Source organism: Argiope bruennichi, chromosome X1 (genome assembly GCF_947563725.1).
Source record: "Argiope bruennichi chromosome X1, qqArgBrue1.1, whole genome shotgun sequence".
NCBI classification, from domain to species: domain Eukaryota; kingdom Metazoa; phylum Arthropoda; class Arachnida; order Araneae; family Araneidae; genus Argiope; species Argiope bruennichi.
Window position 1 is genome coordinate 131,955,988 of NC_079162.1, and position 21,102 is coordinate 131,977,089.

Genomic DNA, 21,102 nt, shown 5'->3' on the forward strand with positions numbered 1-21,102 from the left:
GCAACAGTTCTCTAAGGCAAAGCAGATTACCCACAAGCCTCTTGAAGCCCTAGATGACATTGTCATGATGTACGACCTCTGGCACATTCAATTTTTATCCAACTTCGTTGTTCTTGTTTTTAAAATATCCTGACAACACTTACTTTAGACAGCAAGCTAATAGAAGGATCAGTACTTCGTGTCACTCCGCATGCGCGTGAAGTAGGAAGGACGACTCTTTTTGCTAAGAGGTAAGGTAGGTATGTAGCTAACGTGTGGTATGCTTGACATTCTTTGGTTTTGTTGCTTGGCGTTTTTACAGCAGTGGTGCCACTATTAAAGTTCCAACCCCCGCATGTAAAAGCAGTAAATTCTATGTAAAAAAAGTCATTTATTTCAGTGATATGCATTATATTCAGAGATTTCAAGTTTGTTTGTGTCAGTAGGAAACAAAATGAAAAGTTACTATAAAAAATAAATTGCTATTAATATGAAGGATTTTAAAGTTTTGTTTGGAAGTGCAGTTTATCTCTCTTAACTCGTTTATATAGCGCTTATATAAAATCTCCTCAAAGGCTTTTTTTCAAAAAAAGACAGTGTCGTGTTATATTTTCTTATAACAAAGAATTTATTAAATATAATCTTTTTTCGAATAATATATGTCATCTGGCATTTAAATAAAGGATTATTGCAACAAGTTGAAAAATTCAAATTTTTCGACTTTTGGCATCTTGTAAACTAGTTGCTCTATCAGAAATGATAATTAAAATATTTGAGCACTTGATAGGATATTATTTGTCCATAAAGAAGAAAATCGATATACTGTGCATATAGAATCTCTGGAAACTAAATTCTCGCTAGAAAATATAGCTTCAGAAAATTTAAAATAGTTTGTGACTAATATTTGAAGAGTTGTCAGTTTTTACATGCTTCTCAAAATATCCTATTTTGAAGTTTTACAAGTGAGGGAAGGATTTTATTTCAGATGATTAGCAGACACCCCATATCAAAACAATTGCCTCTGGGTCACGGCAAGACTGAATAAGCATCACGTTAGCGCAATGATGGATTTTATACGAAATAGAGTCTCGAATCCATGATCCTTAAACTTTAAGTTAATATAACTTTGAACGATAGGGCATGCAAGTTCGAAGCTTATGAACGAATTTAGACTCTAACAACAGGTCAAATATCTAATAAAAATTAATAATTGAAATATCGAACACCAGGTGGCAAGATGGAGCATAAAGATCAAGAAACACAAAGCGTTTTTTAATCACATTATTTGTTCATTGTGCATTCTATTTGAGTTAATCGCTTATTCAAAACTTGTTATAGTATATTTAACAGTAACGTGAAGCATTTCTGGAGGAATTGCAGAAACATGGCTTATTATTCTTGCTTTCAATCAGGAAGAGTCCATATTCTTTCTCCAAAGAATATGGACTCTTTCTCCAAAGACAAGATCTTCCAGGAATGATCCAGAATGATCAAATAAGAAAGTAGCGCAATCAAACAATTCTTTTATTTACAGCCTTATATATGTACATAAAAACAACTGGTTCTCATCTAGGTTAATATTATTTACAAAATTCATACAACATTTGAAAGTTTAATCATCAAATAGTTCCTCGGTCAAATCGAAGAATCGACATTAAAAAGACGCTAACAGGCTTTTAGCTCAAAATGGCTATTCCAAGGATATTTATTGGGTAGATCCTAACACAGAAACCCGAATCACACGGAGTTTCTCACAAAATCAAAAACATCTTCTTCGAACACCGACTTCTCTTTCGATGCCTCTAACTGCTATGCTCTTTTCTTCTCTTCCTTTCTCTCTCTGCTGTATTTTCGTTTTGTTTGAAAACATTTTATTTCCGTCAGATCTTCGCCTTTTATTTTATCATTGACGAACTACAGTTCCCTATCACCCAATAGCTGCTCAACAATGCTTCCTCAATGGTCTCCAGTCGAACTTGGGAATGTCTGTTCAGAATCCACCTTTGTAGCTGACCCTTCCCAAATACATGTTAATTATAATCAATTCACAACTAACACCGGCTAAAGTCCACCTGACTTCGACATTTAATGACAACGGTTTTTGGTGATTGATCATTTCTACAACATCTGTGGTCCTTCACCTGGATACAACAAATGACCAGACACAATGACTCTATACTAGTAAAAAGAATCTACATCTGGCTATCCGTAGACATTTAATTATGTGTGAGAAAACCGGTGACGTTATATCTACCAGAATGCAATTTCCATGTGAGAAAAAAAGGGATACGTTACATCACAAATCACAGGTCAAATCTGAGAATGAAGAGTTCAGACAATCAGATAATGTCTCGAAATTATCTGATCAATTCCAAAGTAGGCACAAAGCAGTGCTTTCACTTGTCTAATAATATAGGATGTTGCGCCATCTTGCATCAATAGTCTTAACATTCATGCTCTGTCAAGGCAGGAATAACTTACTACATACATCTAGAGCAGTAATGAGCGCCCATGATGAAACTCCATTTAAGCCCTTGAGGAGTATTTTTCGCAAAGAAAAAGGAACCAAGAATAAAATCAGCAATAAAATAGCAAACTATACAATAATGTAATCAAAATGTAGAAGCTATTCATGCTACAATTGAACGTGATGTATCGTATACGTGACAGCTCTTAGTATTCGTGACTCCTTCTAGAGTAAAATGACCATATCTGACCATGGCCATATATCCATCAGAAGATGTTACAAGGCGTTTCATTGTCAGCGGCTATTCTAGCCAGAAACTGGTAAGCAAAATCAATGTCTCTTTCAGGGTCTTGGAAAACCTTTCATGGTGAAGATTGATTTTATGACCCAAACTCCTAGCAATTTTATATGTTTATAATTTGTACAACAGCCTTTCTACATCGCATGGAAAGCGCCGTCTAGTGATTCAAATGTAAACACTTTTTTCGCAATTTTCCTTTTCCTATTGCCCATATAACGCATAAACCAAATTTCACTCAAGTACTTCAACGAAAACGGGCTCTATATAGGTCGAAAAGAGTCACATGAATTATAATCACCTAGTATGTCTGTTGTATTTGGTATTGTGGATTCTCACATTGATACGGTGTAAAATTTTAGAGAGTTGAGTTCACCAATAATGGATTCAAAACTACCCTCACTCTGCGCTTTAACGTAATTTCCAAATGTGAATTTAATGTACTTAAATTAAATCAACTCTTTTCTTTTAGTCATAAGTAAAAAAGCGTATGCTTGGAAGATTTTAAAAAATTGTAGACGACTTTTCTCATTGCCCTTTAATGTATTTTTTTTTTCTGATGAGAAAAAGATTTTGAAAATAAAAATTTCAATCCCCAGAATGTTTTAAATAATATCTCTGAGTGTGCATACTTACTGTTCTTTTTATACAGTAGAATTTCCACCTGCATCTGATCGTGATTTTCCAGACTATGTTCCACTTTCACGATACTGGATCGATCTGTGAGTTCTCCATACATAAAACTGCAGCGGCAAGACTTTTGCATCACCTCGGCTCGATTGTAACCCGAGATTTTGCAAAATGATTCGGAACAGTAGACGATGGGGAAGTCAACGATCTGGGCGTTGGCCAGTAAAAAACTGCAGTCAGCTGCAAAAGAAAGAACATAATGACAGTCGATCGAACACCCATTTAATATTGACATATAATGGAACACTTTCACAGTTATGAACGTTAAATTCCTGACATTTTTGAAACCCCTAGAGGTAATAAAAAATACTCTAGATAGAATTATCTCATGTAATGTCTATGGAGTTAAAAAAATCACTGAAATTGTTGCTATTTTTCTTTTTATAAATCGTAAGCGTAATCGTTTTTCAAAAAACGATTACGTTTAGGGCTTGTATTTGTCCCAAAGCAGCTGCTCTGTACTTCAAATGAATATAGAGCTAGGTTACATAATTTAAAGTGTGTATATAACCCCTCCATTTTTTAGTAAATGACTCTTTTTCAAAAAATAATTTTGAATAGTTTTATAATTCATAATATGAATTATTAAACGCATTTTTTCATTTGAAATTTATTAATGAAGAAATTTTATTTCAACGGATAGTGAGTTTATGATTAAGTTATTCTTAATCTGAGAATTAATCTTACTATATTTATTTTCATCAGATTTACAAATTTATGCCTGCAGTTTAGAATGAATTGAAGACTTATTGTCAATTTTGCTTTTTGTTCAAATATTACTCTTCCCACGCAAATACACCTTTCCTACAGGTATTTATTTGCATGCATTGACCAGATATTATGCCAAAGGAATGCGAATTAATCTATTGGGAAAAAAATATAGAAGTCCCGAAAAAGTGCTTACTAACTTTAAATAATTCTTTACTAATAATATATATGAATTGAAACAAAATATTAATAGAAAAGAAATTTTGTTCTTTATGTATGGAATGTGTAGATGGCAAAGATATAAATGTAGCCAAAGAGGTAATGATTAGGGCGAAATGAGATGATGAAAGTGAAGGACGATTTTGGGGCGAATTTGTAATGGATGAAAGCGAAATTGTATATGGGAAGACACTGATAGACTGACAGTGATTGCGAAAAAAATGTCTTTGAAGGATTCTCAGAATGTTGCCAAATGCAGACCAGGTTTTGTTCTTTATATTTTATTTGACGCTTTTTCTTATTCTTATGTTGAAATTCAACCTAACAAGATTATATGTTTACAAACTTTTTAATACCCTACAACTAACAATTTCTGTATTTTAAGTTTGCTTTGTATATCCTGTTCGATAATATAATTGCATCGATTAACCATTAACTATTCCATTGAATATCTTAAGTTTTTTTTTTTTTTTTTTTTTTTTTTAAATTTTGCTTTCTAATGTTTCCGAATGATTGATTAAAAGTTGACCATTTTTCATTTGCTTCTGTTTTTTTTATTTATTTATTTCCTTACATGCTTTTTAAAGCCTTGTAGTTCAGAACTATTAGAACTATTTCAATCACCATTGCAAATCTAATACCACAAAATGATCATGGGACTAGTTACCACAAAAATATTTTTTTCAGTCTTGAGAAATATAACTATATTCTTAATCACTTCATTTCTACAATTTTCAAACAGTAAAATTATGAAAAATAATTTTGTTTCAAATGGTTTAAATACTCTGATTCATTTTATTGACATTTTTAAAATAATTTGTGAAGTTTATTTTTTAACGAAAATAATGCAAATAAAATATAGTTAATTCTCGTACTTAAAATAGATTTAAAGGGCCAATGCGCACACAGCATGAGCATGTATATCAGACGAATTAATGATTTTCAGCTCATGTTGCTCATGAAAACTTATCAGTCTAAGCCCGCAATGCTGCTTTGTTACTGCTTTTAGCTCAACAGATGTTAAAAATTCTACTATTCATAAATTTAATTAAACGGTAGACAATTTTAAAACACGCAGCACACTTTAAAATATAACTTTGACTCGAGTGATACTAACATTTTACTAATGAGATAACCTAATGTATAAAAAGCCTAAATTTCTAAACATTTAAAATGGGTTTTTCTCTAACAGAATAAAATGAAATAATCAATATCATGTTGCCTTAGGGAAATAGATGCACTCTAGAGATTTTCTTTAGTTTCTTTCACGAAGCCGTACAGATTTCGTTTCGTATTCAGTGCATGAATCCAGATATAAGTTTTTTCTATACGTCATAAGCAATATTCCATGGTTAAATAACTGACTAGAGTAGCGTGATCAATTACTTAAAGTATAAAGGAAAATTCCTTTTTCTCAATATTCAAGAGTTTAAAAGTAATTTTCAATTTTTTTATAGTAAAATAAGGAAACATTCGTTCTGCATTATTAGGAATTTTTAAAAAAATCCCTTTCTCAAAACATTCTAAAGCCCTAATTTTTCTTTCTTAGAGTAAGTATTGATTTTCTTCGTTTTTGAGCTATAGATTTGTTTTTCTTTTTTTGTTAATCTTATTATAGAGAATTATTGCAACCATTTAAGCATTCACTTAACAGTTTTAATTAAAAGCATCCAGAATAAATGGAAATGCTCATAATTTTTTTTTATCTTCTTTAATTTTACGAAGAAAAAGGAAAAGCAATTAAGCATAGTATAAACATCGAAAGAACTGCTAAAAAGGTTGTTTATTTTTTCCTTCAAATTTCTGAAAATTGTTTTTATTTATCCTGAAAAAAAAGTATAATATATTTTACAGGTCTTTTCTTCCACTCATTTCTTAATAATGATAGTATTTTCTTCTTTAAATGATTCGAAATGTTTTAAGAAAAAGTTATGGGATGAAAATCTTCCTTCATGATGTAGTTATGTACCGTCAGAGCACAAGTTCTAGAATCAACTTATTAAAAGCATTGGAACAATTATTTGGATAAAAATATGTATGAATTTATTGATACATTTAGAATTTTTTAAGAAATTCAGATTAAAAATATGCTAAGCTCGATTTGTACAATATTGCAACATTTGATTCATAGTTTATCATTGCATTTGTTGATAAAAACAAAAAAAAATTTAAAATGAACAAAATACAATTTATTTTGCATTTTATTATGATTGGATTGTATAAATAACTTCTTTTCTAAAGTTATATATACAATGAAGCCCTATAAACAATCAAAATAAGTTCGAAATTTGATGACAGTGACAATACAGGGGGATCTTAAAAAATATTTTTCAGATTTTAACATTATTCCGAAGTACTTTAAATCAAATTTTTGGCTTGTTTGCCATGAATGTCTACAGAGTAGAGCCACGTATCAAGCACAATTCTATTATTTCCTTGTGGTCTGCTGAAGTTTCCTGTAGAATATCAAATTTGTTTTAGCTTGTTATTATAGAGTCAGTATAAAAAATTAAACATTTTGACATCGATTAATAATTAACGGCAACAGTTGCACTTTGAGTAGCATTTTTTAAGTTTTTCTTTTGACTACTCAACCTTTCAAGTGAATGTAATTTCGTAACCATGTAATCTTAACAGTGTAAATTAATTTCTTACAAATGGTATAAAGTTGTCATTTTAAAATTTCTTAAGTTAAAAAGTGCATATGTGTTAAACAAGATTTATGTTTCATACATTCGATTTTATGCATTCCTTTTTTTATTAATTAAGAATTGTTTTGGATACGCATTTACTCTTTAAATCTAAATAATAACGGCTGTTAAAAAAATGCGTGAATCGCGAGTTGAAAGGCCATGCCTATTCAGTCAATCATGGTTCCTGCAATGACAGCAGGCACTCCCTCTAATTACGTCGTAGTCTGACATCTGGTTTGGAGAGAAAACCAGTAAATGGGAAATCTAGGGTCTGACACCTATAAGCGATCCTTTTTTTCACAGGCAGACTGGAGCTTGCCATTACAAAAAAGTTCGCAAAGATTTTCGTACCTGGCGCTAGGGAGGTTAATTAGAGAAAACTATCTGCTTTTACATAAAGTTTCGAAAGACTCAAATCAAGACACTCTTCTACAATTCCGGAAATATTAGATTCAACTAGTCCACCATTGTAGACATTCGACAACTAATGGAATTCAAAGCAATATCCATTTTCTACGACTGACTCAGGTAGTATAGCCTGTTGCGCAATATTGTGCGATATTATATGATATATAACATTATTGCGAATATTAATCAATGTCATACAATAATGTACAATATTTCTGCGTTCTAGGGAGACTGAATGCAGATAAATGAAAAAGTTCCAATTTCGATTTTATGCACTCAAAAGATCCTCGAAAAATGTATATAATTAAGATTCAGAGAATCTCGACAGCTCAACTTACGTACTTAGGATAAAGTAGTACTCTTTTACTGTTTCATTTTCTTTTATATTTTAGCTACGTTATTATTACCTGCACATGATCAACAACTTTCTGGGCTATTTTTCTGTCAATTTCTGAGCTTCTCTTTTCGAAGGCTATTTTAAGCTCTTTCAAGACAAGACATAGTTAACTACTTTTATTCCTGTGATGACAACTTGTTTCCCAACGGTTTTGTTACCTTCTACAAAGAATACCAAAGCTATTAGAAGCAAACGATGAAATATTTTACCTAAGCCATAAGCTTTTTGAAATGATACATTTTCGTAATACAGAATGCCGGGCTCTATATTATTTGAATAATGGTCTTCAAATATATTTAAACAATACACCTAGGACTATCTACTAGTGCAACTCATTTTCTTTCCTTATGGCTAATGAATATTGCATTAAGAAGTGCGTATATTTATAAAATTTGTCATAATCCAAAGCGTAAGAAAACATTATCTTTTACGCTTTCCAGTGAGACCAAAGCACCTGGAATAAAACTCGGCTTTATCCAATATTTTGAAAGTATTGACTTATGGCGGGTACATAATGATTTTTCTAAAGCATGTAACCATAGAGCAATTTCTGGTAGAGCAGGAGCTCAACCAGTAAGTAGTCTTTTTCAGGAATTTATAGTAATAAAGCCAGAAAATCAGTTAGCGGAAATCAATAAATCAAAAGTTTTCATGAAAGGGTGAATAACAGTCAATTCAACTCGCGCCTCAGAAACAACTATGCTTCATTTTTATGAAGAAAAATGAAACGATAAGATAGTAAATTGTGAGTGGTAAATCTATAAGACTAACGACACAAGAATAATTCATATTTTAGATTTAAAAAACAAATTTTAAACTTATAAACTCCAGACAATGGTTCTGGGAAAGATAATTAATATTTATGAAAGAAAATTGCACTAATGAGAAAATATTAAATCTCTTCGTTTAGTGGGCTCCACAACAAATTCTGGAACCTCTAATGCTTCAACTTAATTGTTTGAAAATCTTTAAATTACTTTGTACAAGCAATAGTTTTCTTGCTTCATTTAGACGAGTTGCTTCTTAGGAAAGTTTTAGTTGCAATAGATGGTCTAACTTCTGAACTAAACCCAACAGTAAAACATTTAAGAATTTGTCTAGATTTACCAACGGTTGCAAATAACAAAATAGATTATTATTTTTTCAGAAGTTGATTTCAATGTTGAACACAAACGATAAATATTTTTGGGATATACATTAGTTTGTATTAAAAGGTGAATGCCTTCAGGAGTTGACAAAAAAGCTTTGAGAATATCTCTCGTCCAAAAGAGAGGTGACAATGGCAAACCAAATTTTACATCTGCATTTGGTTTCACTTGATCAAAATGCATAGTTGAAAAAATTACCCGAGTTTGTCATAAAAGTTTATGCTTCCTTATGATTTAATGAAAAATGTCATTCAAGAATTATTTATGCATCACAAAATATTTTCAAGATATGCAATGCATCAAGAACCTAGTAGATTATTTTAAGGTTAATGTTTAATCAATGCTACAAGGAAATATTTCTATGGCACATTCAGCATATCTTTTCTTGAAAATACTGTTTGATTGAAGAAAAACTTCTAGATTTCTAGCAAGCGAAAGGACGCAAAAAGCTCAAGAAACAGATTTAAAAGCAAAGATAATTTTCAGGCCACCACAAGTGAATTTTGAAACAGAGGATTCCAAAGATTTTATTAATTAATAATCTATAACAATAGTGAAACCACCCATCAGAATTGATTAAAGCAAACAAGAGCTAGAGTTGATCATCGAAACACAAATTAGCTCTGGAAAAGTGACAAATTCCTTCGCTTACACAAGCAGTGAAAAGAATTGTGAAAGAGGATACGGAAATTTTTAAATGCGTTTGTGGTATCAAACAGTGAAATGGGTTCACTCGATTAAGATTGATGGATAGAAAATACATTCCAAAAGCGAGAAAGAAACGTCACATCTATAACTAGTATGAGCAGAGATTCCATCCAACAAAGCAAACGAATTGATACTGATACCCGTCACCAAGTAGACCCCACCAATACAGGATACTGGACACATACTCGTGGCAAGAAACCCATTCTATAATTATGCTCAAACATCTCAACGATCAGAATGGACAATCGCCAACATCTCCATATCCGCCTTCATAATCGCTTTTTCTAAAAAAAATTTCGACAACTCTGGAAAATTACCTCTTGTAAAGATGGCATCCAAAAAAAAGTAATGACATCATTATAATTTACAATGACATACAATATACAAAATGATGATGAACAATTATTTTATAATATGTAATAATTAAAATTTTCAATACAATTTACAATCCATCAAATTATCATTTATCAATGAAAGCACAATTATTCTTGAAGAGAAAACTTCAGTAAGTTCTTGAAAATAATAACTAATCTTTACCTTACTAAATTAAGTCCAATCAAATATAAAATACTGAGAGTCCCAAAATTAATTGGAAAATATTGAATTCTAATGTCTTTCAGTAAAATATATCCCTAACAGTGACTAAATGTGCCTTTTTATTCAGTCAATAACGGCAATCGGTTTTTGTCTGAAAAAATATGTTCTAGTAAATATGTAATCTTCCATTCCCAGTTAATAATTGATTCAAATAAAAAATTTCCTTGAATTTCTTTAAATCTGTCCTGGGTAAAAGTTCGAAAATAAATTCTATCTCCAATATGTATTCCTATCTTTCTTGGCATATTTTTAAAGCAAACTTTTTAAGTCTCAACTTTTCTGCAGCCTTCATTGAATTCAATTTAGTTCTTAGTAGTTAAAAGCAAACATGTCCTTTCATTACATCTAACTCAATATGAACTCTAATCAATATAAGTTAGAATTCGATTAATTATTAATGCATTCTTTTGGGTAATTTAATTTTGAGCCTTGGAGATTCTAATGCCTGTAAGACAGATCTTGGGCCCACGTAAATAGATCCATTTAGGTCAGACATTTTCAGTCAAGCATTCTCTATAGCCAGAGCTTTCGCACTCATTAGAGCAAGGCTTCAGCCCTTAACCTTCAAAAACTTTTTTTCTGAACTATTTCCATTCGATATAATACCAATTCCCATGGCACTTGAAGTTGTCAGAAAACGCGTTATCTGCTTCGGTATTATCTTAATATTTCCTTAAGGGGGTCGATACAAACAAAATCATTTACTTCATTTGTTCTTATTTCACTTCCATCCATTTTAATATTCCATTTTAGCTTCAATAATTGAAATTTATTAACCTTATTTTTTGAAACAATATCTAAAGGAAGGTATCCTACCAATAACTGAATAGCAATTGAAGCTACTATTTGGTATGATTCAATAACACAACGTAAAACCTCTCATTGGGAAATTAATTTTAATCGATTGTTTGATCAATAAATTTAATCAATTTAATATTTTCTATTTATATAAATTGCACCTTTAAATTAAATCGTAATCCTGTAGAAAATCGTTTTCTGAATAACTTCCAGTTAGATAGCCTTTAAAATTGTAGATATAGTCATGTGAAGATTCGCAACTTCTTATCTTAACCTTTTTTACTTTATCTCTAATGCAGAACAAATGCAGAATCCAAGGTAATCTGTAGTCAATAATAGGATCAAGAAATTTGTAGTCAATAATAGAATCAAGAAATTTCAATCCGTTTACATATTTTATATTATTTTTCTGTAATAATATAGGTAGTTTTCTTGAGATTTTCTCAGAAATATGGTATATGTCGATTTGGAAGGATTCATTGGCAGTCCATACTTATTTTCTCAATCCTCAACCTGATTTAATGTTTTCTTAGTAGAACAGGTGAATCTATAAATACATCACTCTGTTTTAAGAGTAACAATATCATCCGCGAATATAGCACAATTTTCATTCAAATTCGTCCCTCTAAGGAGCCTGTCTGCAATTAAATACCACAAAATAGGTCCAAGGCGAGAATTTCAATATCATATTCGAATTCAGTCTCCCTTTCTTCATAAACTGTTACTCTATCAGTAAGAAAACAACGGATCATTTTTATCAGATGGTCAGGAATGCTCTTCAGTGAGTATCTGTTTCAAATTTTTCCATATTTAATGCATTAGACACTCCAAAGCTTTTCTTAACCTGCATTTTTATTTATTGATTAAATCTCTTCTTCGAAATCCATAGAAGTTTTTCTAGATTTTCTGAAACCATATTGATATTTTTTGTAGTTAATCTGTTTCTTCTAAATAAAACCAATTTTCCCAAAGCTTACTCTATACTGGTAGCAAGCAAACAAGTCCAACTATTTACAATCCTTAAATCCTTGCTTTATTTTGTAATTAAATTTACGTTTACCCTTTCATTTATAACAGCAAAATAGCTTTTCATCAAGCATTCCTTAAATATCTTTAAAAATAAGTGTTTATTCATATTAAAAATTTCATTTAATAGGCTCGAACTAAGGAACCAGGATTGAACCCAAAAACCTTTCTTGTACAAGAATAAATTTTAATTCATCCATCCAGGTTGAATAATCCAGTCATCTACTTCTATATACTCATCATAATCTGTTATCAAATATGAAAAATTATACTTCAGTATAAAATTCGTAGATTCCTTATAATTTTCTGTTTCATCACAGGAGTCTTTTATTACTCTTATTATATCATGTATTGACCTTTTATCCACCAAAAAATCATAGAAGAATGCGAAAGAATCCATTTTTCCGACAAATGATAGCATCCATATCATTTGCGTACTTTTCAAGTAACATTGGGTCTTTCCCACAATAGAAAAGACAGCGATAACACAGTAGAAAATGCCAGAGGGAAAAGTCATTGAAAATTACATTTAAAGCTAATTGCAATTTTATTTTGGCAGATTTTGTAAAAGTTTTTATGAACAGGCAAGCGTTATAATTGAATACACAATTTAATAAAAAAAATTATTGAAATGCTTTTGATTTAATTAAAACTGGATTTTAATAAATTGTTATTAGATTTTTCCATTATACAATTAATAAATTAATATGCGTTTTATACCCAATAATATCATCATCATCTTATAACCCAACAAATATTTTCAGTAAATGTATATTTCATGCCATTCATTATTAATTAGATATTACATTAAACCTGGAGTAAATGTAATAACTGGAGAAAATCAAATAGATTCATTCAATAAAATATTTTTGATACAAAGCAAAACTTATTCAACTTTAGGAAAACCTCGATAATGTTATTCTAATAAAATTCCCGCAATGATGTGTATTACTAAATATTTCAATGTCTGACCTTTATGATTACTACTCAGGATGCAATATTTTGTTACTTTGGAACAGATTTATGCTAAAGTCAAAAGTTTTAATTTTCAAAGGATATATTTAGATGTTTTATTTTGCTTCCACTTTTATACAATAATCTGATAACGAATTTAAATAACATTTATAATCGGTTCCTAAAACATCGAAGCATTACAGATTATATGAACTCATTCAGCAGAACGAACTAAAATCTTACGCATATGATAGCGATTTTATATGCATTAGAAAAAAAATATAAAATAAAAGAGAAATAAATATTTCTAAACTAACAACTCCAGAACAAATGAAAAAAATAAAAACTACACAAATGAAATGACTCACAAAGGAAATGTGTTGTGCAAAAGAAACATATCGATGGCATTATTAAGATTGGATTCGCGACTGTAGCAAAGTTAACAAACATTATCCTAGCAGACAGATACTCGGAACAGCGCAGAAATGTCGAAAGACTGTCTGACACGGATCATTTAGTTATTGTCACGTGATCTTCAATTAAACTATTATGAAAACAGAACTAATGCGAAATCAAATATTTTGCTCGTATTTTTGGAATGACATGAGCATAATTGTATTTATCGAAAAAGGAAAAATAATTTTCAAAATTCCCCAGTTTTACATTCATTTTTGGTGTAGACCTAATTCTTGAAAAAATAAATATTCTGAATTGAAAGTGGTGACACTTTTTGGATACTTTTACTTTTTACATTTTTTGCTTTATTTGGCTTTGTAGTAATCATTCCATATCTTAAAAAAATCTATCAATAGTAGAGATTTTAATCCTTTTCGAAAAGAAATAAAATTACAAAACTATTCAACGGGTACAAGTAAAACCTTTCGACATGAAAAATAAATACCATCTAAAAATGCTTGGAAATGAAACATTTATCTGATTAAATCAACATTATTTTCTGAAATGATGTAAAAGCCTTTGCCATTCAAAGCACTCGTTGGCGCCTATATATTCATCTTAACAGCTCTCAGTATTTGTATTTATTTCGCTTTTTTTCTATATGTGATTCATTTGTAAATTATGGAATTGCACGGCAACTCTTTCTGTCAAGAGAATAGAAATGGTAAGTTTATAAAATGTGTCCCATTTCTAGATTTTAAGCATAAGAGGAATATGTAATGAGGGTTAATGAGATGTGCAATAAAAAACGAATCACTATTTTAAATTCATTGTTCAAAACGTCACCTACAAACTCATCATTTATCATTCAAAACTCAAAATGCAATAATTAAATCCCTGCACTGCGAAATTATTTTATTTTCGGCATTTCTATGCATGTAAGGAAGTTTTCGAATGCGTTCAATTAGTTTTGCTCTTTTGAATGAACAGCTGCCTAACCCTTTCTAGAATCGTGAGAAGTATTTTTTCCCCAAATGCATTCCCTTTTCTGTGCAAATAGATAGGTTGCCCTCCTCCAATTTTTCGATGAAACAAAATTCCAGTTTGTATAGTTCATTCCAGCTTTTGTTATATTGTACATAAACAAATAAACTCATTTCTGTACATTTTCTGAGAAAGAAAATTCCAAATGTGAGTCAAAAAATATTTTTTTCTGGAAAATATTAGGGAAATAATTATATTTATTTTTATGGTAAAATATTATGGGAATTTATTTTTATGGAAAGTTTATGGGAAATATTAGGCCAATGAAAGAATTTCCATGTATATTGCAGAAAAAGAAGTGATGTATTAATCATTAACTATTTGCTATTTTACGAGTCAAAATAACAAGAGCACAGTTGGCTGATATCTTTGTTTATATGTAGTATATTTGAAGCCGTTTCGTTGATTCCATGTTATGAAAGGTCGAAAACGCTCTTTCAGTATCTAACACTAGTTGGTGGTATTGTTAGCAATGCGCGATATACTTTTTCCAAGTATTTACCTCTAAATCCCTCACCTTCAAATAAATCGATTTCTTATCGGACGGTTTTGGATATAGCTGATTTCTGTATTGTATTTTGGTTCGTTGAAATTTTCTTATTTATCACTAATTCTAATTTTTGTTTAAGAGACAATTCCTTTTCATTATCGACATTAGTGTCATCATAATCTTCGATAACTGAACAGAATTCTTTTGAATGTGGATAGGCTTGTGGGTGAAAAATGTTAAGAAAATTTACTATAAACTTAATCAGATTTGAATTGGTTATTTTCTTTTCTTCTTCTTCATTTTTAAAATCATTATAATTATGTAAATACCATAAGACATTTTCTATTTCGATATGCCTTTCTTCTGTGCGATTTTTCAATGTAATATATAATCTTTAGATAGTGATGTGTGCTTTCTAGTGTGATGTATGCTGTTAGGAGTAAACGGTGCCAACGTGTTTTAAAATCTAATATTAACATATATTCTGTTTTATTTTCAGTTAGTATGTATTGTTATTATCTTCATTGTCAATATCACTCTCACTCTTACTCTCTTCAAAGTTGGAATCCGAAGTTTCTATATCCACAGTATTTGGATTCTTCTGTTCTTTATTTTTTGGTATAATACATCTATTATTCCTAACTGAATTCCATGAGCATAGCGGAATTGGTGATTTGCACCAATCAACTTTCCAACTTTTTTTTTCATAACTGTTGCTCCATCAGTCATTATGGATACGATTTCTTCTTTCAGAGATAATCCATGTTTCGTTAATTTAGATTTAAGCAATTAATTAAGCCATTAATTTGTTAATTAATTTCGCCCGTTAAGGTGACATAAAAACAAAAACATATACTATTTTGCTATGTTGGCGATCCGTGAACATATAGTGTAGACAATTTTAAAAATTTCTAGTAAATAGAGAAAAACCGGTATTTAAACTTGTGAATACCGGTATTACAAAATTGTACAAATGACTCAAAATACCGGTATTCGGTATACCGGTATTGCAATCCCTAATCAAAAGTAAGATGCGTATGAATATGAAAATAACACTAAGTTAATAACATTGAGCAAATGTAACCTTAATAAAAAAAAAAGCAAATGTAACATTCATTAAAAGTAAGTAAATATCTGTTTAGACAACTTTTAAAAACAAAATACAATTCCATCCATCAAATATACTACTTTCCCTCTACTTGAAATTGAAATTTGAATTTCAACGTTTCACTTAAAAACAAAATATCTTATAATTTAGTGTCTATATTTGAAACAGGAAAAAAAAGTTTGTAAAATTTTGTTTTTAAGTGATCAAAAAATTTTATTAGGAAAAGATTTTTTATTTGTTTAAAAATAACATAGTATGTTGAATGAGTGAAAAAAAAAATCTAAAATAATATTTTTTATACCAAGAAAGATATTTTTAAGCGATTGAATAAAATGGATAGATAGCAGTAAGGAAACCATAGTATTTTGAAGTAAAAGTATTTTGTACTTTAAAAGATTTAATTCATACCTACAATATATTATGTCTGAAATTATATCCATTTTTAAAAGAAATGATATTCTGTGTATTAACTAAAAGAAAAAATACTGTATATGCCTTGTTCTTGCAATTTATTATTTTTCAGTATAATTACTTGTTATTACTTAAGTGCATATTTAGAACACCTATTAAATAGTAAAATGAAACTGTCTAAGATTTAGGATTTCAAACAGAAATATGACAGTTACTATATTATTGTTGAAATATCCTTATACTTGTTGAACACATAATCTTGAATTATACCAAACAAATTTTAAATAAAAGACCGCCTACTAAAATTCAGTTCATTTTTTAAATGTAAACAATGCATAACAATGAAAATTTTTGTGATGCGCAGAAAATTAGCATTAAGATACAATTTTTTAACATTATTTCGCAGTAAGTAGTGTTTTTTTATTATGTGTTTAGTTAAAATTACAAGAGCTATTTAATAGTTAATCATCTGTTATCTTTATATATTATGCTGCATGAATTAGCAGAGATATATAATCTCTGCTAATTCATGCAGCAATCTCTGCTAATTCATTAGAAAAGTATGAAGGCACTTATTCCTTACCCCAAAACGCACTTCACTTTAAATGCTAATGTCAGAATTGGGAAAACTCCTCAATCAGCATCTCAAATAAACTTCAGAATCTTGTTTTTTAATAATAAATATATGAAACAAAAAAAGATATTCATAACTTTAGTTTTATTTTATGAATTACGTGAAATTCAGCCATCAGCGAATGCTATTACGACTCTAATTATATATTTTAACAATTGATTCAACATTTCATATTACAGTGGCAAGTATCTTCAGGAATATATTTTTTATTTTTACCAAAGCATGGAAATTAAACCGCTCATCATTTTATATCTGTATAGTTTCTGTTTAAGTTAAATTTAAAACGTTAGATAAGCTTCTATAATGAGCTATGTACTTTAAAAATTGCTGATAACGTTAGGGTATATTTTCGAACCATCACAGTTGTGTTTTTCATAACATAATTTATATAGAAATTTGAGCGTGTGTTTTATAAATAAATATTCTACAACACGCTTACACCTACGAGATCTAATGATTAGGTGTAGTTAGGAAAATAAGCATACAAAAGAATACATGAAAAGGCACAAGAGTATACTTTATTGCGCAACAAGACGCATTAACGTAACGAGACTATTTCATGCTATCTCTATTAACTGCTATGTGCTACAATTTTATATAGGTTTATGGCATATTTCATATGCTTTTCCAAAAATAAACTCGAACTTTTCTGAATGGAGGTGGAGTTTTCGTGATAATAATGAAATGATATGATTACAAATTAAACGGTTTAAATTAGTTTAATCACATTGTTAAGATTTTAAATGAATTAAACTCTTATTTGAAATAAAAGTTGAAAGTTATAAAAATCAGGAAATACTAAATTTGATATTTTCAATATATCCTTTTTTTTAATATCTTCAAATATAGTGTTAAAATTTAGAAGATTTCCACAAAGCTTTGCACCCTAAGTAGAACCTGCTTAAGGAATGTCTACATTATCCCTAATTAATAAAACACAGAATTCATCCATTTTAAATAGCAGTATTATTTGAAATTGATTCAAAGTTAAATGGTTGTTTTTACTACATTTTGTAAAAGTTTACTCTAAAATAAATCGAAGATTTTGAATCTAAAATAATCTCTCGTAATAAAAAAAAACTCTTGATGAAATTCGTTTGGAGAAATTAAAGGAATTATTCAGAAGAATTCAAATCGACAACATGTTATTAAGAACAATTGCTTCGGCAAGTAAAGTTCTTTTTAATGCAGAAAAAAAACAATTCACGTTCATAAACTACAAGATTTAACTTAGATATCGTAATAAGTATATAATAATTATGCTGCGGAAAATTCTTTAAAATTCTGCAACTTTGAAGTATCATACAGAATTTGAACAAACATTCTGTGGAATACGTTAATAGAAAACCGATCATCACTTCAAATGTGGATGAAACGTTAGTAGATATGCACAATTGTATATGTCATGTCACTTCAACGTCACGTGAATTGATCCCATTATGTAAATGTAAAAAAGAATGAGTAAGTTTCATTTTTCCCCTTCTAATTCAACATCTCCATTTCAAAGCATTCAGGAACTGATTTTAACCGATTTAAAGAGTTTTCTTTTCCTTTTTCCCCCCTTTCAAAAGCCTATTTTCATGTGCGGCAGGAGGTTACAACGAAATAACCACATGAAAATTTATCATTGAGGATCAGAGCAATATTAAATTTTTACATTTTAGGTATGTCATCTAAAACTGAAAAATTATATTTTCTCTTTTGGATATAGAACTATTTTAATCCCAAAATTCTACGAAGATGGAGTATTTTAATAAATTTAAATAATTCTCAAATCATATCAAGAATGTACCAAAAAGTTATACTCTCCAACAAAAATTTATTACTTAGTTTTAGAGAAATACGGTAAGCATCTTTTGTATAAAATGAATGTGAACATTGTGAAAGTTTAACTTTGTATGTAAGATTCATTTAAAGAGCATGAAATAGTGTTGTAAATATATTCAGCCTGATGGCAATCTAACGGCTGGCAGCATACCGGCAAAGCCGAAGATCACGGGCCAAATGGAAAGGAAGGCAAAATCGGCGTGGCGCAAAAGGGGCATCTAATCCACAAACACAACTGATATTTTAGAAGAATCGAGTGCCGAACCCATGATTCCGAAATGGAAACTACAGCCAGATCCAAACATTAGCATCCCACAGAATATTAAAGAAAGAAGATTCATTAAAAACACTGGCTCATCAAGGAAGTTAAAGAAAGTAAGTTGTTTCTATCAGTGCATGACAACAGCATTCATTATTTTGAAAATGCATTGAAGAATATTTTTTTTTCCTTTAAAAGATTCCTATTAGTTTGCGGACGAATAATTATTCTTTCATTCATTCAATTCTAGACTATGAAAGCGACGTGATCAATACTTCCATATTTTATTCATGTAAAGGAAGAGAAAATGCCATCAGATGCAACGGAGAATTCATTCTCATACAAGGTATTCAGCTTTTCTGTTCGATATAATAGTGGTATTAAAGAAGAACAAGGGAAAAGAAAAGGCTTCTACCATTCAAGAGAATAATAAAGTAACTCAGCACTAACGAGTTTGTTTGCCACTCATTTTCTCAATAACCCAGGTAGCACAGCCTGTAGCACAATATTGTACGATATTATATAATATTATTCAATGTTAAACAATATTATGCAATATGTCGAATATTGTTTTATATCATAAATACTGTACAATACATACTTGCGATACTGATTATTGTGCCATTTTAATTGCATTAAAAAACCTTTTGGAGGCTAGGTAACTGCATTTTGGGATCAATCTTTGAATTTAGAACCAAAATAGGATGTCATTTATTCTGGTATTCTTCATCATCGCACTCGTACAAGTAATTTCGATTGTTTAACACGCAACGTCTAAAAGGCGGACATTTGACAGATTCAGGTTCTCGCATTTCGGATCTGAATGCAAGACTTCACCACGAAGCCTATCAGGTCCATGAAATCTGACAAAAATTATTTCCCTTATTCAAAACATAATTGAAGCAAAATTTTTGAAGTCAAGGTTATAAGTTGAAATGTGTCAAGTGTATCCTTTCAAAATTATTTCAAGAAGTAAAATTATAGATGATTTGACTCTTGCCTTGGAAAAAAAAGCTTTTATGCTGGAAATGCTGATCATTGAAATCTTCTCTTCTAAAGATTTGTGCCAATCTGCACCCATTAGGGAACCTCTACTTTGGATTTTCATTTAAAAAAAGGAAGACAAGAATTTATCCAAATTATTTTATAATAATGTAAGAAAACATTTAAGACATTAATCAGATGTTAATGATTATAAAATTTTATCCCTGCTTTAAAAAATATTACATATTAGTAATAAAATATTACATTATTATTTTCTTAATTATATACAGATAAAGCTTTGGAAAACCATAAAAAAGTGAAGCTTTTGAGATAACAAAATAAGCGATAGATTTCAAAATATCCCATATTCTTTTTACTACTAGTTTTCCTCAGCAATTTCATGCGCTCTAGCAATTCCAATTGTTTTACCGTTTTCAAATTCCTATCTTCACTTTTCAAATAATATAGTTACAGTTTGAATGGAAATTATAGAATATCCAATAATAAAACTGATATTCGAAAATGTTTTACTCTATCCTCTCAATTAGGAAAATATATTTTTCGTGAAAAAAAAACCATAATAATAAACTGCTATTTTGAAATATCAAACATTTATTTTATTCATATATTTATTTATTGGTTTACAAGAGCCCTACTGCCATTCTCTTTCAATTATTGCAAGCATTCTAATCAAGCTCCCTTTGTCAGAATTTTATTTGTACTTTTCAAATGTTATGTATGTGTTTTTAACAAAAGATTTACTCTTCCAAAATATTTCATTCGCTGTTATTATCTTTCCATAAATATAGAGTTCTCATCAACCTTTAATTATTTGAGCAATTAATACAAAACGTTCGGA

The 21,102-nt window shown here is 29.8% G+C and overlaps 1 protein-coding gene across 1 annotated transcript in view; it reads right to left on the bottom strand.

Moving 5' to 3' along the window:
* Positions 1 to 21,102, bottom strand: part of LOC129958364 (potassium voltage-gated channel protein eag-like) — a 121,429-nt gene that overhangs the window by 67,023 nt on the left and 33,304 nt on the right. Inside the window, exon 2 of the mRNA XM_056070798.1 lies at positions 3,381 to 3,614. Within this exon, the coding sequence (XP_055926773.1) occupies positions 3,381 to 3,614 (234 nt within the window). The remainder of the gene's footprint in view (positions 1 to 3,380; positions 3,615 to 21,102) is intronic.